The sequence below is a fragment of the Rosa rugosa genome, chromosome 4, assembly GCF_958449725.1.
Source record: "Rosa rugosa chromosome 4, drRosRugo1.1, whole genome shotgun sequence".
NCBI lineage: Eukaryota > Viridiplantae > Streptophyta > Magnoliopsida > Rosales > Rosaceae > Rosa > Rosa rugosa.
In genome coordinates this window covers 1,166,447-1,194,368 of record NC_084823.1, presented here as the reverse complement: position 1 = coordinate 1,194,368, position 27,922 = coordinate 1,166,447, and the positions used below count along the sequence as shown (strand labels likewise).

The 27,922-nt window shown below is 39.4% G+C and overlaps 2 protein-coding genes and 1 long non-coding RNA gene across 6 annotated transcripts; 1 reads left to right on the top strand and 2 right to left on the bottom strand.

Annotated features, from left to right (window-relative positions):
• The first annotated feature begins 6,933 nt into the window (after nucleotides 1–6,933).
• Nucleotides 6,934–10,267, top strand: LOC133745427 (uncharacterized). 4 transcript variants are annotated; one of them, XM_062173490.1, is made up of 2 exons: nucleotides 6,934–7,092; nucleotides 8,931–10,267. In XM_062173490.1, the coding sequence occupies exon 2, from the start codon at nucleotides 8,944–8,946 to the stop codon at nucleotides 9,910–9,912; it is 969 nt and encodes a 322-aa protein (XP_062029474.1). In that variant the 5' UTR covers nucleotides 6,934–7,092; nucleotides 8,931–8,943; the 3' UTR covers nucleotides 9,913–10,267. The 4 variants fall into 4 exon arrangements, with proteins under 4 accessions (XP_062029474.1, XP_062029475.1, XP_062029477.1 ...); XM_062173491.1 differs by having other exon boundaries at nucleotides 8,925–10,267; XM_062173493.1 differs by lacking the exon at nucleotides 6,934–7,092 and adding an exon at nucleotides 7,126–7,362 and having other exon boundaries at nucleotides 8,925–10,267.
• A 138-nt stretch (nucleotides 10,268–10,405) lies between these two features.
• LOC133745428 (uncharacterized) lies at nucleotides 10,406–16,179 on the bottom strand. The gene is made up of 4 exons (XM_062173494.1): nucleotides 15,878–16,179; nucleotides 11,466–11,556; nucleotides 11,131–11,295; nucleotides 10,406–11,031 (listed from the first exon to the last, which is right to left on the bottom strand). The coding sequence occupies exons 1-4, from the start codon at nucleotides 16,123–16,125 to the stop codon at nucleotides 10,948–10,950; spliced, it is 588 nt and encodes a 195-aa protein (XP_062029478.1). The 5' UTR covers nucleotides 16,126–16,179; the 3' UTR covers nucleotides 10,406–10,947.
• LOC133742567 (uncharacterized) lies at nucleotides 12,223–13,122 on the bottom strand. The gene is made up of 3 exons (XR_009862623.1): nucleotides 12,937–13,122; nucleotides 12,522–12,839; nucleotides 12,223–12,405 (listed from the first exon to the last, which is right to left on the bottom strand). It is a non-coding gene; the product is annotated as an uncharacterized LOC133742567 (long non-coding RNA).
• Nucleotides 16,180–27,922: the final 11,743 nt, after the last annotated feature.

The window sequence follows — 27,922 nt, the reverse complement described above, 5'->3', positions numbered from 1 at the left end:
GATACAGAATCCGATCGGTACAAATCAGACCCAGAAGCCGGTTTCGCCTTCGCCTACTTCATCGTCTTCTCCATCCTCCTCGGTGGCGTCTCTGGCGACCATGAGGTGTTCAAAGAAGTCGCTGATGGAGGCCGCATCAGCCATTTCAGAAGGAAAATCCGAGGCCTCGGCTGAGATCCTCACTCTCCTGACCCAGGTCACAAACCCAAGACCCAATTCGGAGCAAAGATTGCTTGAGTTCATGGCTTTGGCGTTGAAGTCCCCGGTCAACCCAGTAGATAATCTGCTGCCGGTGCGGAGCTTTTTACCAGGAACACGAAGGATTGGAAAGATGAGAAGATGAGAAGTTGTTGGAGGACAGAGGAGGATTGAGAAGATAAGTTGTTGGATAGATTTGGTTTTAGGCTTTGGAGATGCGAGGGAGAGAGACAGAAGAGAGAGAAAATGCAGAGATGAAAAAAAAACATAGAAATTAGATTAAATTCTAATAAAAGGAAAAATAAATTAAATTAAATTGGAAATGTCCATTTTGCCCTTCTTGAGGGTTTAAAATCTGAAAAGTGGGCCCTCATGTCGGGGCCAACTCAGCTTGTGACGTCATCTTTAGAGTCAAATTTGAAATTTGAACCTGAGTGATAGAAAATGAAAGTGCAAGGACCATCATGATTAAAAAAAAAGGTCAGGGACCAAACTGATGTTTGCCCCAAAGTTGGAGGGGACAAACTGAATTTAGTCCTTTTAATTACTAACCTCATGTGTACGTGTATGTTATTGTAAAAAGGAGGAGAATGTGGAAGTTTCTCAATTTTATTTTTTAATGTATATTTTTATTTTACTAGAATAATTCTATTTGAAAATTTCACTATAAATTTTTATTCTTATAACCTTGAGCAGCATATTTCTATTGTACCGTTTGCATTTAGCTATGAATTAAGGATTGAAAGATGTCACAAATGTAATACTATTTTAGGATGACTTATTTCATTAGTTGGTACTCTTATTCATGGATAAGTAATGAAGTTATCTATTTTTTCAAAAAAAAAAAAAAAAAAAAATTCATAGGTACCAAAAAGTACATTTTACAATAGTTCAGGTACCATTTATAGTTTTTACTCAACAACAATATACCATAGCTATTAAACATGGTATTGCTAGACTTGATCAACTCCAAGTTGTTCCATTCTTCCTCAAGTTCATGTAAGCTGAAATTCTCCATTAGCCAACTACCCAACTTTCTCCACGGCCCAGTCATTATTTTCTACCAATTATGAAGAAATCCAGTCGCTAGAGAATCAAGTTCTGCCTAGATCGCATCTTTCCATTTGGCCAATCAGCTCTACGTTGGCATTCATCAACGGAGCGTGGTTCGATGTCATCGGTCTCAATAATCTCACGCGCTACGGAATAAGCGAATACATCATCAATGATGATGGAGATTCTTTCCCCTGTCCCATGTACACTAGTGTAATTTACAGAGATCTCTACGTTCTCAGGAATATGTTCTGACATTGAGGCGTCCTCCAATGATATCTCTTGGACATAACCATAATCCGGAACATTCTCATGAGACGGATTTTGAGTATCGATGATCAAATGATTTGTTTGTGCCTCATTCGCTCTCTTTCTAGGGCGAGTAACCTTCGAATCAATCGGTCTACCACGCTTCCTCGCGGGACCTGAGGCCATAGAGGCCACATCACTGTCATCCTGAGCAGTGGCGCCATCTCCTGGTGTTACAGGAGTGGCGTTACGTCCAGTAATTGGGACGTCAATCCTTGCAGGCACGTTTGCAGCAGGTATGTGTGATCTCGTCACTTTGGCAACATCAGAAAAAGCATCATGCAGGGTATCTGCTACGTTCTGAAGCTCGATTATTCGTCGCACTTCAAGTTCAGACTATACGATACGGGGATCGAGATGAGACATAGTGGGGACAGACCACGACAATTCCTGTCGTTCCTGTTGAACACATGTGTTCTTATCTCCCCCTAACGATGGGAAGACTGTCTCATCAAAGTGATAATCCGCAAATCTAGCCGTAAAGAGATCGCTTATAAAGGGCTCAAGATAGCGGACGATGGTTGGAGATTCATTTCCAACATAGATGCCCATTCGTCGTTGTGGACCCATCTTAGTACGCTGTGGCGGTGTAATAGGCACATAAATGGCACACCCAAAAATGCATAAGTGCGAGATATCAGGCTCGTACCCAATCACTAGCTGTAACGCAGAATAAGATTGGGTGGCAGTGGGTCGTAGACGAATTAGCATCGCTGCATGCAATATTGCATATCCCCAAGTAGAAACAGGGAGACTGGTACGCATAACCAATGTCCGTGCTTTCATTTGTAGTCGTTTGATAGCGGCTTCCGTGAGACCATTTTGGGTATGAACATGGGGAACTGAATGCTCTACATCAATCCCCAGTGACATGCAATAATCATCGAACGTTTTCGATGTAAACTCCCCAGCATTATCAAGTCGAATGGACTTAATAGGATGGTCAGGGTAGTGAGCCCGTAGACGGATAATCTGGACGAGGAGTTTAGCATAAGCAGCATTGCGAGTGGACAACAACACGACATGTGACCAGCGTGTCGACGCATCAACAAATACCATAAAGTATTTAAAAGGTCCGCCTGATGGTTGAATTGGTCCACAGATATCCCATTGGATTCTCTGTAAGAACAGAATAAGTATTTTGGGATCCATTGCGTAGGACGGTCTCGGTCCTAATTTTCCGAAGGAACAGGCTTTGCAAAATGAGCGAGGGGCCTTAGAAGCAACCAATGAGAATTTTGGTTGGGCTTGAGCGTCTGTAGCGCTATTAGAAGCAAAATGTGTGACTACATCACCCATCGTGGCGTTGGAACCTTGGAAAGTGGCATCCATGGCGTCTTGGCCATTGAGAGAAGCATTCATGGAGTCATGGCCATGGTTGGCGCCATTTATGGTGTCATCATAAGGGATATGGGCGGCCCTACGGCGGCCCAAGACAGCTGCAGCGCCAGAGGCTGCGGTTGCTGCGGTCTTACTAAGTCCGGGAATCAATTTTCGATTCTTGCTTCTTCTCACTCTGAAGAATGGATATCTGTGTGAAGTCTTTAGTATATGGAGCATCATATCACGACCAGAATGTCCTAGTCGGTCATGCCAAAGCCAGTATGTGTCAGAATCCAAGAGATCTTCTCTTATTACATTATTGGATTCAATTGGTCGAATTGTAGTGACATAAAGTCAACTAGATTGACACATAAGCTTCTCTAAGATGCACTTCCGTCCGCAATCATTAGAGGTAACGCAAAGGATCTCTTTTCCGTTCTCAGTATGCATTTCCGCATGGAATCCGTTGGCTCTTATATCTTTGAAGCTCAATAAGGTTCGATTTGCCTTAGGAGCGTAGAGAGTTTCTGCGACTTTAATCAAGGTGCCATTAGGCAATAGAAATTGGGTCATTCCATGTCCTTGAACTAAACCTGATGGCCCAGCCGTCGTAGTCACAGAGGAATATGTAGGCAACATCTCTAAGAATAATTGCCTATGGCGTAGAATGGTGTGCGTAGTCGCACTATCCGCAAGACATTGTAGTTCTCCAGAATCCATTCCTAACAGAAAAGCTCGTAATTAAAAAAAGGAGTCATAAAGAAAAGAACTCAACTTTTATTAATAAGCCAAACGGAATTACATCATTGTTTCTTAACCAAGCAAAATCTAATCCAATAAACTAGCTAATGCAAAACAATGGCAGTCGTCTAACTTCTTTTAGTAATTCCAACAAAAATGTGACCAGGTGAGTAGAGAGATGTCGGTGGAGCGAGGCTCACTTAAGTACCACTAATCTCAAAACCTTTCTAGACATCACATTTATATTGAGTACGCCTACTTTGAAGAAAGATTAAACCATTGGCATCTACTATAAAAATAATATGGCAATTGCCTACATCTCTTGGAAAATAAAATGGACTTAATCAAAATCGCCAATTTCTTGGCCCTTGAAGTCGTCCACCCTTAGAGTGAGATCGTCCTCTTGATCCTCTTGCTCCATGTAGTGCGCCTCCCTTGCTTCACGATATGCCTTGTATGTGTCTGCAACATTATGAGATACTCTACATGCTTTGACCCAATGTCCGGTTGATCCACATTGAAGACAAACATCATTATGGTCAGGTTCCCTTGATCGAGGCGCCTTTTGGGCGCGATTTGGACGACCATTCCCTTTGGTGGCGTCACCACCATGGCCGAAGGCTCCGCCTCTCTCTCTCTTCACACGTTGACCTCCACGGTTCAGTGCACGCCTCTCTTGGCGGTTTCCTTCCTCTTTAGGGCGAGTATATGGACCAGAACGTCCAGAATTGTCCCTATTGTTAGGGTTTCGCTCTTTGCGTCCTCCCTTGGGGGCGCGACTATAGTTAGACTCCGGAATAGACTTGGTTCCCACGGGTCTAGCATTATAGTTTTTCATAAGGATGTTGTCGTGCTTCTCAGCTACGTTCATGGCACCAATGAGCTCATGAAACCTTGTGATACGTTCTGCATTCACATCAATCCGATAATTCTTAGAAATCATCAGTGCAGAGACAGAGAAGGTAGAGAGATTCTTCTCGATCAACATCGTATCAGTAATGGTTTTTTCACAAAACTCCATTAAAGACTTGATACAAAGAGCTTCTGAGTTATAACCAAGTATAGACTTGAAATCACAAAAGCGGAGGCTATGCCATCTCACTTCTAAATCAGGAAGCAGGGAGTCGCGAACGTTGCCAAATCGCTGCTCAAGTTCCACCCATAGTTTTCTGGGGTCTTCCTCATTGAGGTATTCACTTTGGAGTGCGTCATTCATGTGCCTTATCATGAGAATTATGGCTTTAGCTTGATTTGCTTCAAAAGCGATAGCTTGCTCAACAGTGAGCACGTTTTGACTTGGCTCTTGGATGGTTTCCAGAAGTCCATCAGCCTTAAGATGTTGGCACACATCTCAGACCCACCTATGGTATCCTGCGCCTGTTGTCTCCAGCGGATCAAAGTTCAACTTGTTCAGGTTGCTCATCCTAAAAAACAACACAAGATTAGGGTTAGTTTTGGAGCAAAAAAGACTACCACGAAAAAAACTATAAAACAACTGAACGTAGTCGCTTCCAAGAAATTATGGATTTCTGAGCCTAGTCGCTTCCAAGAAAATTGGATTCCAATAGGGGTTTGGATTAGATCTAAACAACGATGTATGTGGTCGATTGTTTTTCTTCTCAACAAACTCTAAGTTTGGAGGACTCTACAAGCTCCAAGCTTGGAGTGAGCACGAACCCCCACAGTTCGGCTTTTAGTCTCCCCTATGAAAAAGAAAGGGGGGGGGGGGGGTAGAAGAAGGGATGTTGCAAGTCCCCGAGAAAAAGAATGAAAAACTTAAAAAACGGGAACTTTTAGAAAAATTTCCCTTGAAAAGTTGCTGGAAATCTTGACCGGAAAAGTTGATAGAGTTGGCTGGAAAAAGGTCGCCGGAGGTCGTCGGAAAAGTGGTCGGGGGTGGTGGTCGGAGCTAGGCTGGGCTGCTGCAGGGGCTTGCAGAGGCTGTGCAGGGCTGGCAGGCAATCTGTCGGCAGGTGCTCGGTAGGGGCTAGGCAGGTGTCGACAGGTCTCGGCAGGTGTCGGCAGGAGCTATGCAAGGCTTTCGGCAGGTGTCGGTAGGTGTAGGCACAGAGGTGCGCGGGTCTCGGCAGGACTTGGTAGGAGGCGCGCAGGGGCTGTCGGCAGATCTTGGCAGATGCAGGCACAAGGGTGCGCAGGGGCAGGCACAAGGCAGGTTCAGGGCAGACACAGGGTAGTGGCCGGTTCGAATTTTCCGACTGCCGGTTCAGGTGGTTTCCGGCCAGTTCCGGTGGTTCCGCCGCCGGTTCTGGGCTCCTTGAGGCTAGGGCTTTTATATGTGGGGCGGTGGATGCTAGAATTTGAAGGCTACAAAATTAGGGTTTTCAGGGTTAGGGCTTCGTGCTGATAGCGTGTTTTAGAGAAATGAGAATTGAGAGAAAATCGCTGTGTATTCTCATTGATAATAGGGGTCTATTTATATAGAGGATTACAATGAATAGAATCTAAATCATACAAGAAAAGGTAATCATACATTGAATAGGAATCTCTAGATTTTTCTAATTAAACCCTATTACCACTAGGTCAAGTAACCTAGAGTTTGGGTCAGACACAAAATAGAGATTTACTTGAACAAAGAAAACCAAAACAAAAAACAAATCAATGGAAACTTAACCCTCAATACCCGATCACAATTAGGGAGGCTCACTTTTAGGTAATTTGACTGAGCCAATTTTGATGTTAATTTTTTTTCTTTTTCTTTTTCTCTTTTTGAGACTGGTTTTGCTTTTCTCTTCTTTCTGAGTTCATTCCGTTGTTTGATATGAAGCCATATATACTCCAATAACCTCCCACATCATCCCCAGTCTCCGTTTTTGTTGAGTTCGTGCGCTCTGCAGTTATCCCTCGTCTGTAGTTGAGATCGTGCGTGCGATTCTTTTCTTTTCGTTGATGTTTTTCTCTACACTTTCGTATTTATATTTTCTTTCATTTTGTTGGCGTTTTACAGTATTAACCCTCCCTAATATCTTCTATTTAAGTTGATTTTTATCTCTGTCGTAGGCAACATCGGAAGATCAATAATTTGATGAAGTCCTTGACACTCAACTGGACGCCTGGCTTTATAGTAAAGTAATATATATTTCTACATAAAGGTTTTTTTTTTTTTTGGATAAATTGAACCCGACCCATTACCACACAGTCCATGTATTTACCACCACCTTCACGGTCACGATTTCACGATCCATATGTATTCATGTCCAAAATGACAACATAATGGTGCCACTATTTCCTCACACTGAACCGGACCGGATCCGGATCGAATATAAGTATCACTTAAGTTGGGCACGCAACGCAACCACCTCTTCCTCACGTGACCGAGCGCCATCATCGGACGCTCTCTCCTTTCTCTCTCCGTCTCTCCCATTCAATCCCCACCAAACCCAAACACACTCTCTCTCTCTCTCTCTGCAACCTCCGCCGGAACTTTAATCATCTCTCCGACGCTTCCAGGTACGAAACCCCTCCTCCTCCGCCCCCCCCCCCCCCGATCTCAAATTTCGTGCCTTTCTGCGATCCCATTTTCTAGGGTTCCAATTTGCGCATACACTTAAAATCCCATTTTCTAGGGTTTCCATTGTTTCATGGTTGATTGCGAAAATAACCAGATAACGGAGATTTGGTTTTACTTTTTACTGTAAAGTTTTCGTCTTTTCACTGTTTGATCGAATTTCCATCCGTACAATTGTCTTCGCAAGGATCAATTCTGCAGAATCGATCTCTGTAAGGTTGAATTGGTTTTATTTTTTTTAAATTTTTTTCTCTCTGTTATGGGTAGATGAATGCATTAGGTTTTATCGTCTTCCGCTGGTGACCATTGTTTGAATCAGTGTTTGGTTGAAAAGAATAAGTCTTTAAAGGATCATTTTTTTGTTTGTGGTTAACTTTTTATGTGAGACCAACTATAATTTCATTCATATAATACGTGCATGCTTTAAAGGATCATTCTTACTTGTATGAAAATAGATGTGAATCTCACATTTTTGACAATTTCATCCCTGTTATCATGTTATTTTTTTTAGAAGAAAGGTTATGATGTTATTTATATATTTACGAGAAGGATGCTTAGCTGGTATGGGTGCAATACTGCAATGTGATGATGTTAGAGTGAGAAGAGAATAACAGAGGAGCCCATTAGAAACAGTTGATGGGTGATTCTGATGCTTTAATTAACCCTAAAATCTGTTTTGAAATTAAAATGTTAAAAATATAATGGGGTTGTATTTTGACATTACCTGTGCAATTGAGGGAGGAGGGTACTCTTATATAGTATAGATGGAATTAATTTTCGATCGTTTTGAAATCCCTAGTGGAGGCTCAGGTTGATTTATTTTAGGACTTTTATGAATTCGTAGATGTTTTGCTGTTTTCTTATGTTCCTGTAGCTAGCTAGCTGGGCCTTTAGAAAGATCTTTTTATGCACAAGGGCCGGCTTTGACCACATCCTGGTGTGCATGAGCTGTATAAGTTTCATGCATGGCCAAAGAGATGTTAACTGGAATTTAGTACCTCGACTTTTATTTTTGCACATTGCACCCAAGTTTAACACGTTGGAGAGTTTAAATTAAATTTTTGCAAAAGATGTCCTCCCCCTTTATTGTATGTTATTTGGGTGTATATATCTAGTGTTCCTATCATAGTTTAGCTATAACTATTTGATCTACAATCCCATCTATATTCTCCATTTTTCTTTTCGCTAGTTGGTTATTATGGGCCTTTATTTACTGGGATTTGTGTTGTGTATAACTGTGTTTCTGTATGTGGTTTTTGATTGTCGAAATAATATGAAGATAGTTTTTTTTTCCTTCTTGAAAATAGTAACTGATAAATTTTATTATCAACATTGCAAATGGTTAATGCTTTGGTTGCGCAATTTATAAAGCTCAGTATAATGTATGTCTTTCTTTTGATTTTTTCAGTACACTCTATTCACATTAAGAGTTATACATGTTTGATTAGCTATGTTAAATGGACTCGGTTCAGACGGTGGTTGTCAAAACTCCTTTAGTTCTTAGTAGCAGAATCGAAACCACTGAGCTGTTTTGGTCTTATACATACAACTATGAAATATTCAGAGACTAGGCGGTGCGCTTTTTCCTCTTTTTCCTATGGTGGGACAGAACTTAGTTGTATGCTTGCTGGTTGAGTCATAGACAGATCATTACATTAACTTGCACATATGTTTGTTAGATGTGAAATGTACAATAAGCAACCTAGTTAGTGTTGCTCATGATTTACTGTTGTTATGAAAAACTTGAGAATAATCTTCACCTTCTTTTGTCAAGTTTCAGGTTCTGTTTGTACATGGCCAAAGTTAACAAGTTACGCCGCAAATCTGACTCCCAGTCTTTGAGGAGAACCTCATATGCTCTAAAGGCTCTTAAAAATGTCCGTGCAAAAAAGAAATCTGCCAAAGCATCAAAGAAGAAAGATTGGGAAGATGTGACCTGTTCAGTGTGTATGGAGTCTCCTCACAATGCAGTTCTCCTCCTTTGTTCCTCTTATGATAAGGGTTGCCGCCCTTATATGTGTGCTACTGGCCATCGCTATTCCAACTGTCTTGAACAATACCAAAAAGCATACACAAAAGTTTCTTCTATTCAGAATTCTCAAGAATGGGATAGATCAGTTGGAAACTTAGGTGTTAATTCGAGTGAAGGGGAGCCCATAGAGAAGGGGGAGAAACCGGAGCTTTTATGCCCACTCTGTCGGGGGCAGGTTAAGGGTTGCACAGTGGTGGAACGGGCAAGGAAACATCTTAATGCCAAGAAGAGAACTTGCCTGCAGGATAAGTGCTCATTCTCCGGAACTTACAGAGAACTCAAGAAACATGTTAAGTCAAAGCACCCATTGGCACGGCCCCGGGCAGTGGATCCTGTACTGGAAGAAAAATGGAAGAAGCTTGAGCGTGAAAGAGAGAGGAATGATGTAATCAGCACCATAATGTCATCTACACCAGGGGCAGTGGTCCTTGGGGATTATGTGTTGGAGCCTAACCATGATGGCATGTACAGTGATTCCGATTCTGAACTAGATGACTACATCGATGATTTGGGATTTGGGCCATTTGTTGGTCTAAATGGTGGTCTTTTTTCACAGCGGAGGTTTCAAAGGGACTATGACTCATTAGATGATGATGATTTTTCACGTGCTGCAGGTTCTAATTCTTCTGTTGCACCTCGACGCAGTTTCTCAAGAAACAGAGTAATATTTGGTAGGCCGAGGCGGCGGCGTAGAAATAGAGAAGAACGTGCACCTGGACGATTTGTGTGATATAAGTTGTCTTGAAGGTGGGAAGTCATGGGTTCTGCTTTTACTATTTGCGTCTTTTCTGTTTTCATCTCATTGCTGCACATTGTTGTAATGGTATTCCTTAGCATTTTCATTATTTATTGTCAACTGAGGCAGTTGACTCCAACCTTTTCCTTTATCATTAGCATTGCTTCTGTGGCCTGATAACACTGTGATTAGTATTAGGATTACTGATTAACAGATTGTAGAGAAATCAAATACCAGAGCACTGCTCCTGGATGTTTTAGGGTGTTGCCATGCTTGAGGTCTCTCATAGGTGGCACTGATTTGCTCTTAGCTGTCATTTGAACAGGGAAATGAATTGTGCTTTCGTTTATTCATTTCTTGATTCTTAGACCAGTACCTTGATGCGTTGATTCTTTTCCTGAAGTTTCTTTATTATCTCGAGTGTCTTCTACGCTTTATTTTGTATGGCCTGTACTTTATTTTTCCCATCCCCTGTTCTTAAGCTTTGCACTACGCACGGGATATGTTAAAAACAATCTATTGAAGCTTTTTGAGGTTGGGAGTTGTTTTCCGAATTAAGGTGGTTATGCCTGCAACTCCAGATGCTTGTTGGGGTATTAGTTCAATATCCTAACAAGCATATGATCCATTTTCTCAATTTGTTTAATCAATATGTTAACCATATCCCTCTTATAAAATATGTATGAAAATATACACATTAGTCCAAATAATTAGCCTGTGTTAGCAAATTACTTGCAGGGTTTGGATTCTCTCCTATGGGTGGATTAATGCCGCAAAATTTTCCTCATTTTAGTGTTTTGACTTGGCAAGATGTTCGATGCTTACTTCTACACGTGCACCTATTTGATGTGACAAAAGTTCCACACATGGAGGATATAATGGATCTGAAATCACTACTGTAACAAACAGAACTGGATAAGTGGGGTGAAAGGAACAAGACCCTCTCAAGCAAATATTCACTTTAATCTCAATCAACTAGATGATCAACATCCATAACTGATACACTAATACAACAACAAAATTGAATGATCAATCAGCTTGATGATGTTTCCGTTCAACTTGGGAACCTTTGTTGCAGTGCATCAATCCTCTCAGCATACACCTCAACTTCCTCTGCATACACACAGATATATGCATTAACACAAATGTGCATAATGCATACCTAGAAACGGAGAATGTGGAAAAAGATTGATCGACATGTTTATAATGTACCATAATGTTCGAATTCCTTTTTGATTCGGTAGCCTTTCTGTTGCTGCAACTATTCCATTTGGAATTGCACGGTATGTCAACTTCTGGTACTAATCGCTGATACCTCCATCTGCTACCTTTTGGTCTCCGGAGTCTCACTGGAGTTGTGAACCTATTTCTATTTAGCTGCTCAGTAATGACATACATTTTCAGTTTGATAATTTGTTGCAAATTTTTCTCCTGTTAGAAAATGTCATAATATTGTGTCGCTAAACTGTCAATCGAACTATTAACAATAAGAAATCTTGTTCTAGGAGCGATCTACAATATCTGGTAAAAGATGAAATTATACTTGCCTTGTGCTTAGGCTTTGAGCCATTCTTAGGCCAGTGCACCTGTTGGGAATTAGCAGTTTTTCTTAGCTCTTGAGCATAAGCAAGCAGATGACACTACAACAATTATAGTCATTTCCAAGGGTGCGATTTGGTCGGAAAAGCCACTTTCTCCGTCGGAAAAAGCTATTTCCGACCGCTAGGTGCCCTCGGTGGTCCTCGGAAAAAATACCATCGGAAATAGTCTTTTTCCGACCAACCCTCGGAAAAAGATATATTTCCGACAGCCAGATGTGGTCGTAAATAATTTTTTGGTGGTCGGAAATTGTTACTCCTCATTGACGACAAATAGTATTTCCGACAAAAAATGTTTGTTGGAAATAATTCGTTGCTTGTAGGAAAAAATTGGCTGCTAGCCAATCCATTTTTTTCCAAGGACTTATTTCCGACGAATAGTAGTGGTCGGAAAAAACTATTTCCGATAAGAATATTTAATTCCGACGACTATTTGGCATCGAAAATGAATAAGTTTCGAGGGTCATATTTTCCTCGGAAATTGATATTTTCTGTCGGAAAAATATAATCTAATATTTCCGAGAATGATATTGTGGTCGGAAAAAGTGGTCGGAAATGTTTTTCCACAAGATTTATTCGTTGAAATTTGTCAGCAATTTTTTTTTTCCTCCCACGCAATTTAATTGTCAATTAACCTGATTGGAAGAGGTAGATGAATCAAAGAGACAATTAAATCTTCATAAAAAAAATTGCATTAGAAGAAACATAGTTAATCATTCATACATGTTCAAACAAAGATATAATCATTTCTTAAGCAAGGAAGCTAACAATATATCTAATAAAAGTCCTCATTAGAGTTTGCATCATATTCACCAGCAACATCTTCATCACCATCTTCATCAGTACCATCTTCATCATGATGTGCACTTGAATCTGTTGCAATATTGTCCTATTGTAAAAGAAAAACAAAGAAGTTAGAATGCAAAATAAGTAAGAGCTAAAACATGCAGTAAATAACATGAACAATAGAAACATATACAAATATTTGAAAGACAGAAATAGTACCACAGAATGTGAGTTTCTTGCTTTAGAATTGTCTGAGGTATTAGGCAGCAAACTTTGAACAATTTGAGTCAACTTGTCCAATTTATCTGTCAGAGATTCAACTTGGCCTTTCACTCTTTCATAATCTTCTTTTTGTTCCAAACATGTAGGCTTATTACAAGTTTGGTTAGGTGAAGTGTAATCTTTTAGTTTCACCCCAGCACCTAAACCAAGTACACGACCATGACTAGGCCCACCAATCACTTTCTGATATATTTCCCAATCATCAGCTTCACCAAACACCTCTTCCACTCTATTCTTTTTTTCAGTAAGATCATCCTTCAAATAAAATTATATAAATTTAATCATATGTAAACCATCACAATAATATATGAATAGAAAAAATTTGACTTACGAATCCAGTATAGAAACTTACATAAATTTCCCTAGCCTTGTCACTTTTCCAATGTTCTTCTTTTCCGTCATTTGCTTTACTTACATGGAACTTCCTCCAACACTCTATTGGGCTAGGTTCGACTCCATTTCGATCAAGCTATTAGATTAAATAATTAGAGAGTCATATATAGCATTCACTTCCAATTTATATAAATGTAATAGATTATTCAAATTAATAACCAAGATATATATTGAATCAATAACATAAAATAACAAACTCCAATGTTTCTATTTCTTACCTCCTCTTTGCGCCATTTTGTCATATATAGCAATCAATTACAGCAAAAGCATATGAACAATTATCATAGCTCTCTATTCCAAATCTTCGTCCTCATTTTGATTATCATGTGTGTAACCATGCTGAGCTTCTTCTTCTTGAGATGGTTCTCCTTCATTTGCAGGCATCTCAAAAACGTTTCTAGGTTTTGTTTCCACCACAACACTCCGCACCGAAAGAATTAATCAACAACGAATCCGACTTCACTTCACTCTGTACATATCCAAAAAAAAAAAATGTGTAAGAAATAGTCTGAGAAAACATACAAGCATTACCACTGAATCAATCCAATTCATTACTCTACACCAGCACATGTATTTGAGAAAATCAAGCTTTTTGAAATCTCTAGAATGCTTATTCATATATCATTGGATGGCAGATTAACCATAAGCATCACAATTACATATGGATATGGATATACGTATGGATATGGATTTTCTGGAGGTCTAAAACCCTAGACAGAAGAATCTTATATATGTATGGATATGGATTTTCTGGAGTTCAATCCAAAACCCTAGACAGAAGAAAATTCACCAAGATTTCGGTTCCGCAGAGATAAACTAGAACAAATTTAAAACTAAATTGATGTCATGGAGAGCTCCACGTACAGGTTAACTCCTTCCACATAAAAATAATTGAATGAGAGAGAGGCTGTAGTTGTGTTAATGGCGGATGGTCTTGTGAGCACTCTGCATACATCGAAAGAATTAGGGTTATCCCAATACAAGGAGAAAGGATTATGCCAACGATTTTGACATAATAGAAGTAGGTGAGCCCTCAAGAACAATTTAGACATATCAGTTGATTTATACAGTTCACTAAGAAAACTAATAGAGAGAAAGGAGAGATGGACAAACCTTTAATTGTCACCCAATCAATCAAGAAGCTTCTCAACTTTTCAATTCTTCATTGCCGTAGTGAGAGAGGAGGAAGAAAGATGAACTTTTAGGGTTTTGTTTCTCAGTGCGTAGCAAAGGAAGTTTTTTTTTTTAATTATTTAGACGAACTAAAAAGAAGGAGTCTTTCCCTTTTTTGGTGAGATAAGACTCCTTATTAGGGTATGTAAAAATGCACAGGCGGGAGAAAGGATAGGAGGGAAATTTTTTCCTCCCTAGGCGGGAAGTTCTTTTGTTTTTTGTTTTAATCAATTTTCATGGAACTTATATATAAATGCATATGTGTTGGTATGTCACACTATGTAGATCAACATCTTTATTCTAATATAAGATCGACCAATGAAGAATATTTCATAACATTCTTGATAAATAAATATGTACTTGCTAGCCTTTAAAAAAAAAAAAAATGTACTCGCTAGTATTCAATTTTTTCTCGTCTAGATATTCTATATAATTGTATATGATCGATCAATGTCTACTGTATACGAATGCATATATGTGTGGAGGGACAGTCGTACTATATATGTAGTATGTATGTGATCGATAATGAATAGTACTATGTAACAGTATAGTGTGTGTGTGTGGACAAGCACACATGATCGATCGACAATGAATTGTGTGTGTGTGTAGAAGTCTTTCACTAACGGATATTTTTTTTGCCATTTTAAGAGATCTCTTGTGAGACCCAATTTTCGATTACATATATCGACATCTCCACTATTCAATTTTAGGTCTTCATGAGTAGATCACTTATACAAGTTTCCAGCACAATTGATGATTGTTAATGTAGTCATAATCATGATTTACTATTAAGGTTTAGGGTTTAGGGCGAAATCTCTCAGTTAGCATGATCGATCTCCTAAATATGCGGAATCTCCTAGTTAGCATCCCAGTTAGCACGAAATCTCCCAATTAGCATAATCGTGATTTACCATAGATGATCTCTTATCTACTTTCGCAACTAATAATATATTGGGTTAGGGCGGAACCTCCCAATTAACATGATCGATCGATCAAGTCTAGCTCTTATATAAATTCAAAACACGCACTTACGTACGTATCATGTATATATAACTATGAGACTTATAATATATATATATATATATATATATATATATATATATATATATATAAAATATGTATATATATATGTGTGTGTGTGTGCATATATATATATATACTATGAGATTTATCCGATCTTACCTTATAACCAATATATAATAAAATTGTTTTGTTTATATGCATCAATTCTAATCAACTAATAATATACTCATCAATTAACATGTGGAAAAATGGTCAAATTAATTTTGAAAGTTGGAGATCCTATGTTCAATTCTCCTCTTTGACATAATATTTTTATAAAAATAATACAATTTAGAGAAATATTTCCAAGGGTCACTAGCTGTCGGAAATATTTTGTTCATTACCGAGGGTACTTTGTTGCCCTCGAAATTAAGAAATCATTTCCGACAAAGTCAATTGCCTCTCGGAAATAGGTCTATCATTACCGACGACACAAAATCTTGTCGAAAATAATACTGGCACCAAAAGGTCCCGCCAATTTTTTTGTTTTTCCGACAAAATTGGAACTCTTTTCCTACAACATATTGTCCCTCGGAAATAAAATATATTTTGACAGAACATTTCCGACGACCATTTTTTGTGGTCGAAAAAGGAGCTTTTTTGCGAGGGCAACTCTGTGCTGTCGGAAATTTTCGTCGGAAATGATGACTTTTGTTGTAGTGTGAGCCCGGCGATCATAGACGCGTGTTGTCGCAGTCTGATGAGGCTTTCTGCAGATTGTGTTGGGATTAATCTTCTTAATGGGATGATGCGAGAGGGAATCTGATTCAACATAGACAGTGATGATGACTTCCCTGTCGTTAGGCCTTACTTTTGTGTCATTATTATTCTTCATCTTCTCCTCTAACTCTTGGTTACCCTTGATTCTGGGATCAGTGAGACGTGCTTTTGCTTGTGATTGAATTGAATGCATTGCCTTTGTTATGTCTAAAGAGGCACTTCTTGAAAACACAGATGAGACAAGTGTTACTCCTGGAAGCAACAAAAACAGATTATGCTAATAAATCAATCCATGAGTAACGCTAATATTGTTGACAGTTTGACACCTTCCATACTTATCATCCCACGCATTGTATTTTACTATTTCTGTTCAATTTACTAAACAGGAATTAATTTCAATCCATATTCCAAAAATGTTCTTAATTTTGATCCTAATCCTAATTTTTTTCCTAAAAAAGTACTAACTAAGATCTATGTTTGCTACCAGGGCATCCTTGAGTCTCAGAACAAAGAGGCAAACCACTAGCCTGTCTACCATGCCATGGCAATGACAGCAAGGTTTAGAATATGTTAATAGTTCTTTTAAATTTGTCATGAGCAAAACATTTCAAACCCATTTGTGGTTAAACAACGACAAGCGTGGCCCGTGACCCATTATTGGTGGATCACACGTTAAAGGCCTCTAACGTGTGATCCACCCACTTTTCTAATGTGGATATTTTCTCTCCTAACACGCCCGCTCACGTGCAATCAATTAATAAATCTAATTCTAGAAATTGGTCAATATAACAATCCAAAGCCCACATTGAACGCTTGGTAACAATCAAATAGAAATTTCCCGATGGCAATATAAGGAACCCAAACTTGAAACCATGACAATTGGAGACGCAATTGGAGAGGGATCTGCTCTGATACCATGTTTAACAGCGATAAGCGTGGCCCGTAACCCACCATTGTATCGATACTATCACAACTTAGCTACCACTTTGGTGTTAGTTTTTAATTACAAAAGGCCTCAGTACAATTGGGTGTAATCCACCAATTTATAAGTTATATTATCTTTTGTCACTTTTCTAATGTGTGATATTTTCTCTCTAACATTTGTTGTCAGAAATTTAGATCCATAACTCACACACATAGTTAATAAAATATGGGATGTGTATAATACAAAAAAAAATGCGTAGATGTGTTATTCGTGTTTAAGGACATCTAATTTATGTGTCTAGCCCAAACTTTGATTACTTGTCTGAGTTGTAATAGAGTTAGTCTTACAGATATCTTCGAAGATATCTTAATCATTGTACAATTTAGTTTCCTTGTAAGACTCATATTCTCTTGTTGTAATCCTCTATATAAAAAGACCCCTATTATCAATGAAAGCACAACTCATTCTCTCTCAATTTTAGTTTTCCTAAAACACGTTATCAACACGAAGTTCTAACCCTGAAATCCTAAATTCGTAAACTCGAAACCCTAGCTACCTCCGCCGCACAACTTGAAGAACTTGATCCCAAGAGTCTAGAACCGGCGAGAAAACAACCGAACTGGCCTCAGGAAGCATAAAGAGATCCTCTACTGGTTTGCCGCCTTTCAGATCATCTCCTACCACCAAACTTAGCTTCAGGTATCACCTCAATCCCAGAACTCAGGAACCAGAAACAAAAGCCCAAGAACCGGCCGTAAAGGCACTGAACCGGCCACCGGAAGTCCAGCAAATCCCTGAACTGTCTAGGTTAGCCTCACCGGAATAGCCTCGATTCGTCCCCCTTATGAGCACCTGCCTGCGCAACCCTGCGCCCCGTGTTCTACCTGTTAGCTTCGCTTCGATGCCATTAGCCTCGCCCGCCTACCCAGCTAGCCTCGCCAGTGATGTCATAACACGATTGTGCACGCACAATCTCGCAGATAGCCTCGCCCAGTCCTCAGCTCTGCTTGCCGACAGCCCCATGCTAGACTCGCCCCTCAAGTTAGCCTCGATTGCCCTGTCTGCACGCTGCATCCCTCGCCTTGCACACCCTCGCTTGACACCGTTGTTAGCCTCACTGACCCCTTCTGTTAGCCTCGCCTCGACAGCAGCCTGCCCTAGGCCCCCGCGCGCATCTCATCTGTTGCCCCACCCACTACACGCATAACCCATCGCCAGCGCCCGCACAAGCACGCACACTTGCGGCTAGCATCCCCAGTCAACCCTCCAGCCACGCCTATCCCTACTCCAGCTAGCACCCAGCCACGTCCGACAACTTTTTCCGACCATTTTCTGGCGACCCTATTTCGAGGTACTTTTTACTAAAAGTTGTTGCTTTCAAGTACTTTTAATTCTTTTCTTTTCTCGGGGACTTTCAACCTTCGTTCTTCTACCCTTCACTTCTTTTTTTGTGGGGAGACTTAAGCCGAACTGTGGGGGTTTGTGCTATCTCTAAGCTTGGAGATTGTTGAGATCTCCAAACTAAGAGTTTGTTGAGAATATACAATCGACCACACACATCATTGTTTCGATCTAATCCAATATCTCTTGGAATCGAATTTCTTGGGAGCAATTAGACTTAGAAATTCCTAATTTCTTGGGCTCGATTACGCTCACAAATTTCTATTGTTTTTTGTGGTAACTTTTTCCACTCCGAAACTAATCCCTTTTCTTGTTCATTTTTTAGGATGAGTAACCTGAACAAACTGGACTTTGCTCCATTGGGGACAACTGGCTTTGGATATCACAAGTGGGTTCGTGATGTCCGACAACATCTCAAGGCCTAAGGAATCCTGAAAACAATTCTTAAGCCTAGCTAGGACGTGTTAACTGTTAAGCAAGCTCAAGCTTTAGAACAAAATAGAGCAGCCTTATAGATAAATAAGGCGAAAAATGTCATCCTGATGACTCAACATATGGATGATTCACTCCAGTACGAGTGTTTGAATGAAGAAGACCCCAGAAGGCTATGGGTCTCACTCGAAGAACGCTTTGGCAATGTTTGTGACTCCCTGCTTCCTGACCTAGAAGTAAGATGGCATAATCTTCGCTTCTGTGATTTCAAGACAGTTCTTGACTACAACTCGGAAGCACTTTGCATTAAATCCTTAATGGAATTTTGTGGAAAAAAGATCACAGATGCGATGTTGATTGAGAGGACTCTTTCTACCTTCCCCGTCTCTGCTTTGATGGTTGCTAAAAGCTATCGAATTGATGTTACAGCAGGACAAATCACAAGGTTTCATGAGCTCATTGGAGCCATGAATATCACTGAAAAGCATGACAACATCCTTGTGAAGAACTATAATTCGAGACCCGTGGGAACAGAGCTTAATCCGGAGTCCAATTATAGTTGCGCCCCTAAGGGAGGGCGCCAAGAGTGAACCCCTAAATCTAGGGACAATTCTGGACGTTCTGGTCCATATCCTCGCTCTAATGAGGAAGGTAACAGCCAAAATAGGCGTACACACCGAAGAGGTCAACGTGGAAAGAGAGAGGGAGGCAACGCCTCTAGCCATGTTCGTGGCCGCCACCAACACTAAGAGCCATCCTAATGACACTTTCAAAGAGCCCGAATCAAGGGAGCATGAGCACAGAGATGTATGTTCTTGATATGGAGCATCTGATCATTGGGCACACATTTGTAGAGCTTGTTAGAGTATTGTCACCACCTACAAAGCATATTGTAGAGCAAGAGAAGCTCACTATATGGAACAGGAAGATCAAAAAGGTGATCTCGAAAATATAGGCAATTGCCATATATTTTGTACTAAATGTCATTGGTTTAGTTTTTCTTCAACGAGGCTCATCCAAAATGAGTATGATATCTAGGAAGGTTTTAAGATAAGTGGTACTTAAACGAGCTTTGCTCCACTGATATCTCTCTATTCACCTGGTCAAATTTATTTTGGAGTTTCTGAAAGAAGTTAAACGACTACCTTTGTTTTGCATTAACTAGTATTCGGATTAGATTTTCTTTTGGTCAAAGAAACAATGATGTAGACGGTTGGCTTATGAATAAAATTGAGTTCTTTTCATTATGACTCCATTTGAAATTCTTAGTATATTACTTTGTGACTACGATGGTTGGGCCATCAAGATTAGTTCAAGGACATGGAATGGCCCAAATTTCGCTTGCCAAATGGCACCTTGATTACTAACACATAAACTCTCTACCCTCCTAGGGAAAATCGAACCCTATAGAGCTATTCGAGCCAACGAATTTCATGCGAGAACATGTATAGAGAACGGAAAAGAGTTCCTTTGCAACACCTCTAATGATATGCAAATAAAGGCGCATCTTAGAGAAACTTATGTGTCTCTCTAGTGAATTTTATGTCACCACTATTCAAGCTATTAAATCCAATAGAGTTATGAGAGAAGATCTCTTGGATTTAAACACATATTGGCACTGTCACGACAAGATAGGTCATCCTAGTCAAGATATGATGATCCGTCTACTAAAGACTTCACACGGACATTCATTCTTTCAAGTGAAACGAAGCATGAATCAAAGGTTGATTCTCAGACTAAGTGTGACCGCCGCCGCCGTCCACCACCAGCCTAGGGCTAGTGCAGTCAATATCCACGACACAATGGATGACGTCCATCATGGTGATGGCGCCCTCGGTGATGATGCAATCACCAACTTTGCTTCCAAAAGCGTTTCAGATGCTCAGGTCCAACCAAAATTCTCATTGGTTGCTTCTACGGCCCCTCGCTCATTCTACAAAGCCTGTTCCTTATGGAAATTAGGACCGAGACCGTCCTATGCAAAGGATACGAAAATACTCATTATGTTCTTACATAGAATCCGATGGGATTCTGTGGACCGTTCAACCAACTTGCGGACGTTTAAATATTTCATGATGTTGGTTGACACGCAAACACGCTGGTCACGTGTTGTGCCATTATCCACTTGTCATGCTGCTTATACCACACTCCTAGCACATATCATATGATGATGAGCTCACTTCTCAGATCATCCCATTCAGTCAATTCTACTTGACAATGCTAGAGAGTTTATATCGAAGAATTTCGATGATTATTGCACATCATTGAGACTGATGTTGGAAATCATATTCCAATGACAAACCTAAATGGTCTCACGGAAACGACTATGATGGTAGCTCGGACATTGGTAATGTGCACCGATCTCCTTATATCCGCTTGGGGTGATGCAATATTGCATGCAGCTATGCTAATTCATTTACGACCCACCGCCACTCAATCTATCTCTGCGTTACAGCTAGTGACTGGGTCTAAGTATCTCGTACTTACGCATATTTGAGTGTGCCATTTATGTGCCTATTGCACCGCCACAACGCACTACGATGGGCCCTCACAGACGAATGGGCAAATACATTAGATATGAGACTCTAATAATGGTCCGCCACTTAATACCCTTGCTAGGCGATCTCTTTACAGCTAGATTTGCGGATTGTCACTTTAGTGAGATAGTCTTTCTGTCGTTAGGGGGAGTTAAGAACATGAATGTTCAACAGGAACAACAAGAATTGTCGTGGTCTGTCCCCACTATGTCTCATCGCGATCCTCATTAAAGTGACGAGACCACATATACCTGCTGCAAACATGCTTGCAAGGATAGACGTCCCTACGAGAGGACATAGTGCCACCCTACATGGAGGTAGGCATGACATCAACACCATAGAGAGTGGCACTCTGGCGTCACAGGCCATGGCCCCAGCTAGGATGCGTGGGAGACCCGTGAGTTTGAAGGATACTTTGGCACAATCCAATTCTTTGATCATCGACACTCAAAATCCGTCTCATGAGAATTTCTGGATTATGTTATCCTTCGGGGACGCCTCAATGTCAGAACCTACTCTTGAGAATATAGAGCTCTCTGAAAATCACACTAGTGTACATGAGATGTGGGATAGAAACTCCATCATGATTGATGATGTATTCGCCCATTCATAGCGCATGTGTTCATTGAGTCCGATGATATCAAACTACGCTCTGTTGATGAATGAATGCCAACGTAGAGAAAATTAGCCTAAATGGAAAGATGCGATCTAGGTTAAGTTGGATTCTCTAACAAAGAGGAAGGTTTTTTGAGCCAGTGATGCCAACACCTCTTAACATAGAACCTGTTGTCTAATAGGTATTCGTTAGAAAGCATGATGAGAAAAAAATATGGTAATCTCGCCTTATGGCGCAAGGCTTCTCACAAAACGCCATGTAATCGACTACAAAGAGATATATTCTCTCGTAATGGATGTCATTGCACTCCACTACCCAGTTAGTTTGGTAGTTTTCGAATAACTGAACATGTAGCTTATGAATGTGGTCACTACATATCTTTATGGGGATCTAGATATGAAATATACATGAAGGTTTCTAATGAACTTCATTTACCCTAGTCAAGTGGTTCTAAACCACGGAGCGCGTTTGCAATGAGCTCGAAACGCTCACTAAAATGACTACTTGATTGGGAAGGGATATTTAAATGCCCGAGTGTTTCTATGACAAGTTCCGGAGTCTATCGCGGTTCTTGTTGGTTACATGATCTTCATTGGAAGCCCTTAAAGAGTTAAGGGAAACTGCTGAACACTTGAAATCCGAGTTTGAGATAAAGGATCTTGGGAGAACACGATTATGTCTCAGTTTGGAACTTGAGCATCGTGTTGATGAATGCTTAGTCATTTTGACAAGGTCAAGCCTTCAAGCACGCTCATGATCGTATGTAGGATCCTCTTCGTCTGAAGGATGATGACGAAGATTTGCAAGAGGCAGAAGTGCCCTACTTGCATACAATAGGCGCATTATTGTACTTAGCTCAATGCACAAGACCGGATATCTCATTTGCAGTGAACTTGTTAGCTAGGTATAGCTCTGTATCAACGCGACGTCATTGGATCGGTGTAAAAGATATCTTTTGATACTTGAGATGTACGATTGACATGGGCTTGTTCTATCCCTACAGAGAGATGATGATTTAGACCTATCACATACCAGGAACGCCGCTAACACTAGCCTGCGTCCTCTATCCCTATCCCAAAACCACATTAGTGTTTTGGAAGGTTTTGCTGATGTTGGGTATCTCTCTGACCCCCACAAAGGTCGTTCCCAAACTGGTTATGTGTTCACCATGGATAAGACATCAATATCTTGGAGGTTTATAGAACAGACCCTCGTCACTATATCTTCGAACCATGCAGAGATTATTGCTCTTCACGAAGCGGTTCACGAATGTATATGGATTGGATCCATAATTACTCATGTTCGAAGCAATTGTGGGTTGAAGTCTACCATAGATGAGCCTACATGCATTTATAAGGATAATGCCGCTTGCATTGAACAAATGAAGCAAGGCTACATCAAAGGCGACAACACTAAGAATCATCAGCAACAATAGACTCTCCTCAAGATCAAAGTGAACTAGGTTCGATCTGATGATAGTGTGGCAAACTTGTTAACTAAGTCATTGCCTAAATCCGCTTTCAGGAAACATGTTGGTAGCATCGTTTGTGGAAGTTATCCGAACTTCCATGACCATAGTCATCAGGGGGAGATGCAGACATTAGGAGGAGATGTCTACATATTGGAGTGTCAACATCTCAATATTCTTGGGAAGTGGAGCATGGATTAAATGAAGAAGATAGGGGTTTGACTGAAGAAGAGAATTATGTAGAAGAGGAGAGCTTGTATGATAATCTTGTGCCAAATGAAGGGGAAGATGATCAGTTGCAATAGAAGCCTCAATATGAACATGGAAGTGAAAATGATGACTCAGATTACGAGTTGTATATATGATGAAGAAAATGATGGCACAATAGTTTTTACTATTGGTACAACAATTGATGTATAATTTCATGATCTATGATACAAAAGAAATATTTAGCAGATGATGAACTTATCTTGACACTAACAAGGAAAAATAAACAAGAAATCTTGATAAGTAAAAGTATAACATGAAGCTTTTCAGTCTTGTAGTGGAACGCTGTGGCTGTATCTTTTTGTGTCTTTAAAACATCATGTTAGAAGACAACTTGGCACAAAAACAAAGAGAATAGAATGATCACTTGCTAGTTATTACAAGATATATAACAGCAACAACATCCCAAGAACCTCAAGCATTCACACACCAATTATTCATGGGTTACAACTAGATAGAATTTTTCACAAATAATAATAGCTCCAATTATCTCCCTAATTTTGATCACAACAGTAGAAGCTTCCTCGACCGCAATGATCTCTCTTTACCCATTCAAGCGAAATGATTTCACTCCAGTTGCTGCACCCTCAGTGGCGTCAACTTGAACACCTGCAATTGAATAAATATCTAGAAATAGAGCTTGCCTCATATTTGTTTAGACGTATCATAAATACACAAGCAAAAATCTGTTAAGTACCTTTGAAACTCCTTCAGAACAAGAAAAACTTCACATGATTTTTAATTATCACTTAAAGATAGAATGGAAAGTACTGTATATTTACTCAAAATAATCAGGGAGAGGATCCTCTCCTAATCTTGCTATCTTCCTAACCTACCTAACCTTTTAACACCAAACTGACACACGTCCAAACTCTAATCCAATGGCTCATATGATTTCGCATTATATATATATGTATGTATATATATATATATATATATATATATATATATATATATATATATATATATTTTTTTTTTTTTTCAATCAGTGCGGCTAAAAGAGAGAGATATATCCACACACACACTCTCTCTCTCGAATTGCTCCGATTAGCTCTCTCTTCTCTCTCTATACATCCACTTCGAATTGCTCCGATTAGCTCTCTCTCTCTCTCTCTCTCTCTATACGCCCTTCAAATTGCTCTGTGCCGCCGACAAGAAATTGCTGGTAAATGGAAAGGAGGCATCGACGCTTCGATTGGTTTTGGTTTGGGAGATCTCGATCTGGTCTAAGATTCGACGCCTTGATTGGTTTTGGTTTGGGTCCTTCAATTTGTTAGATTACTTTTGGTTGATTTTTTTTTTCTTTGTCTGGGCTTATTCTTCATCCCTCGAATTTGGGGATCTGCATCTTGAAGCTGCAGGTAAGTGTTCAAGCCTTCCATTCTAGGCAAATATGCAAATGGAAGCACTTTTTGATTTTACATTGCAAAATTAGCCCCCTTTTGATCTGGGATAACTCTAATCAACAGTTCATTATGAGGTGTTGTCATGCATAATTTGTATTCTGTTTTAGTTGCGATATTGTTGTTTACTGTGATTGTAAAGAATTATTGTTGGGCTTCCCATATGCCAGTCGTCATATTTCTATCTTAATTCTAGGTTTTCCATGTCAAGATGCGATTATTATATGTAGTTGGCAGGTCTTAACTTTCAAGAAGCGAAGTTGGAGTGACATTGATTTTTAACTTTCAAGCTTTCAAATTTGTAGGGCTGCTATCATCCTAATGTATTTCAGAACATTTCTGTTCTTTACTACATCTGTAATTCTTGTTCTTAAAAACTCTTGATTTAGTTCATCAAATGTGTTGAATTGTCTAATAAAACAAGTGGCAATTTTTTTTGTGGTTGAAGCTTTTAAGGGCTTGTTACTACTGTTAGAGAGAAGTGTTGTTGTTTAATGTTAAGATTATCAACTGTAGGCAAATTTACAAGGGAAATTTACAAACACAATATTTGTACAGAAACTGCATATATGTGAACTAGTTTTGTTCATATGGTGTAATCATTGTATCAAGTATTTCAGCCAAATAATATTTCTAAAGCTAATTGTGTCATTGAGACTTGATGGTGGCAGGGAGAGACCTGGAAGGAGTCAGAGAGTTGTTTGGCCAAGCAGCATATCACTGTTTGAACTTGAAGAAATCAGAAGGAAGACTGTAATTGTTATAAAAGAGTGTCTGTATTGCCTTCTCCTTTTGGGAAATGTATAATGCAGAATTCTTTTGGAAAACCAATTTGTATAATGCCGAGTTCTTTTGGAATACCAAATTGTGTTACTTTGTGTATAATGCAGAATTCTTTGGGAAACCAATTTGTATAATGCAGAGTTAGTTTGGGATACCAAATTGTGTTAGTTTTTGTAATGCAGAATTCTTTTGGGAAACCAACTTGTAATGCAGAATTCTTTGGGAAACCAATTTGTGTAATGCAGAGTTATTTTGGGATACCAATTTGTGTTAGTTTGTGTAATGCAGAATTCTTTTGGGAAACCAACTTATAATGCAAAATTCAATGCAAGCACAACCAAACATATTGCCTCCATGATTAATACTTATGAAATGGATCTTGATGTTCCAAGATAGAAGGCTATACAATTGCCCTATCCTCTTAAGGTTTGCAGAATCAACATAGCCCTCTCCTCTTACAAAAAATAAGACATAATGCTGCACAATTGCCCTCTCTTAAAAAAATAAAACGTAATGCTGCACAAATGCCCTCTTCCATTCTTACAAAACAAGATAGAAGGCTATACAATTGCAGAAACCTCTTACAAAAACGAAGCAGAAGCCTGCACAACCTGCTAAGAACAAACCATAGAGGACATATTCACATAAATTACAGAAAATGGAAGACCACAGTATCATATACATGATCAAAGCACATATAGAAATAGAAGCATCGAAGGGGTTTGAAGTGATAATTGATTTGCCTCAAAGAAACAACGAGAGAGATGGAGTACAGTACTTTGAATTGAATTCAAAATTAATGAAACTATAATATCAGAGAACCAGTGAGAAGAGCACCAAAGCAATGCATCTTAGAGCCCAGAGAAGCAAAGAACTTCAATAAGAAGCTCATACCTTCCAAATAGCCATACTGATGAATAATTGATGATTGGTTAAAAGTTTAATGAGCTAGATGGTTCTAGGCCAGGGGAGAGAAAAGAATAAGCATCATGTGTCCGTAAAATGTTTTATTTTTCTATTCATACCAGTATCACATTGCGACCTAATATTCTTGATGTTACACCAAAACTCATGTAAATGTAAACAAAACTCCATATTGGCATAAATATCACATAGCTTATTTACAATGAATCACTAAACCCATCCAAAAGCCAAAATGGCCGTCCTATACATTCAGTCAATTGTTCAATAGAACTATATATATATACCAGAGAACCAGTGAGAAGAGCACCAAAGCAATACTTGTCAATATCTGCAGAAACAACAACAATAAATGACAGAATATTAATATACCTGACTAAGTGAAGATGCACAAAAGTCTTGTTCCAGAAATTGATCTGCATTACTTGTTATAACAGAAGCATCATTCTCTGCATTGTTTGTTAGATCAAGAGTAGCATTCTCTTCATTACATCTTGGATCAAAAGTCACCTTATATACATCATTCATTTGATCAGGACACTACACCAAAAACTGCATCACACGACGGTGAAAAAACGTCGTCTGATTTGAAGACTCACCGTCGTCTATCTCGATGTTGTCTGATGAAAAATCAGACGACGGTGAATTCACCGTTGTATGATACAAAGTCAGTCGACGTATATTTCTTAACACCGTTGTCCAAGAACTCGACAGATGCCGGACGCACCCATGCGCAGCACTTGTGCGCAGCAGTTCACACAACAGAATTTACTTTTATGCCGTTGTGGGTTGAATTTTCATACAACGGTTTTGTAGTTTAGCTGTTGTGTGATTAAAAGTAAGACAACTGTGTTCTAGTATTTTCTGTTGTATGAGCTTAAAACTAGACGACGTTACTTATTGAAATCCATTGTGTGATATCTATGAATGAGTTAAATTAGATGACGTAACTTATTGAAATCCATTGTGTGATATATATAATTGCGTTGTGTGAATACCCAAATTTTGAATGGATATAAATTAATAGTGAACAATTGGAATACAAATTGAATGCAAACCATCAAATGATCACCATTTGTACCAAAATCATTGTGATACATCAATTCATCAAATATTGAATTTAAGGAACATTGCTAAAGCATTCATACATCTCATAGACTAAAAAGCATTTAAGTTTCCTAGTTAAGTTTTACATGTTGAAAGAAAATATAGCTTGCTGCATTGCTTGGTACTCAAC

What these genes read in the sequence shown, in the direction of transcription:
- LOC133745427 (XM_062173490.1), top strand. Translation starts at nt 8,944, where the DNA reads ATGGCCAAAGTTAACAAGTTACGCCGCAAATCTGACTCCCAGTCTTTG.
- LOC133745428 (XM_062173494.1), bottom strand. Translation starts at nt 16,125, where the DNA reads ATGCATTCAATTCAATCACAAGCAAAAGCACGTCTCACTGATCCCAGA. An exon ending in CGCGTCTATGATCGCCGGGC is followed by an intron (nt 11,557 to 15,877) that starts TCACACTACAAC and finishes ATTGTTGTAGTG; the next exon opens with TCATCTGCTTGCTTATGCTC. An exon ending in GCTCAAAGCCTAAGCACAAG is followed by an intron (nt 11,296 to 11,465) that starts GCAAGTATAATT and finishes ATTACTGAGCAG; the next exon opens with CTAAATAGAAATAGGTTCAC.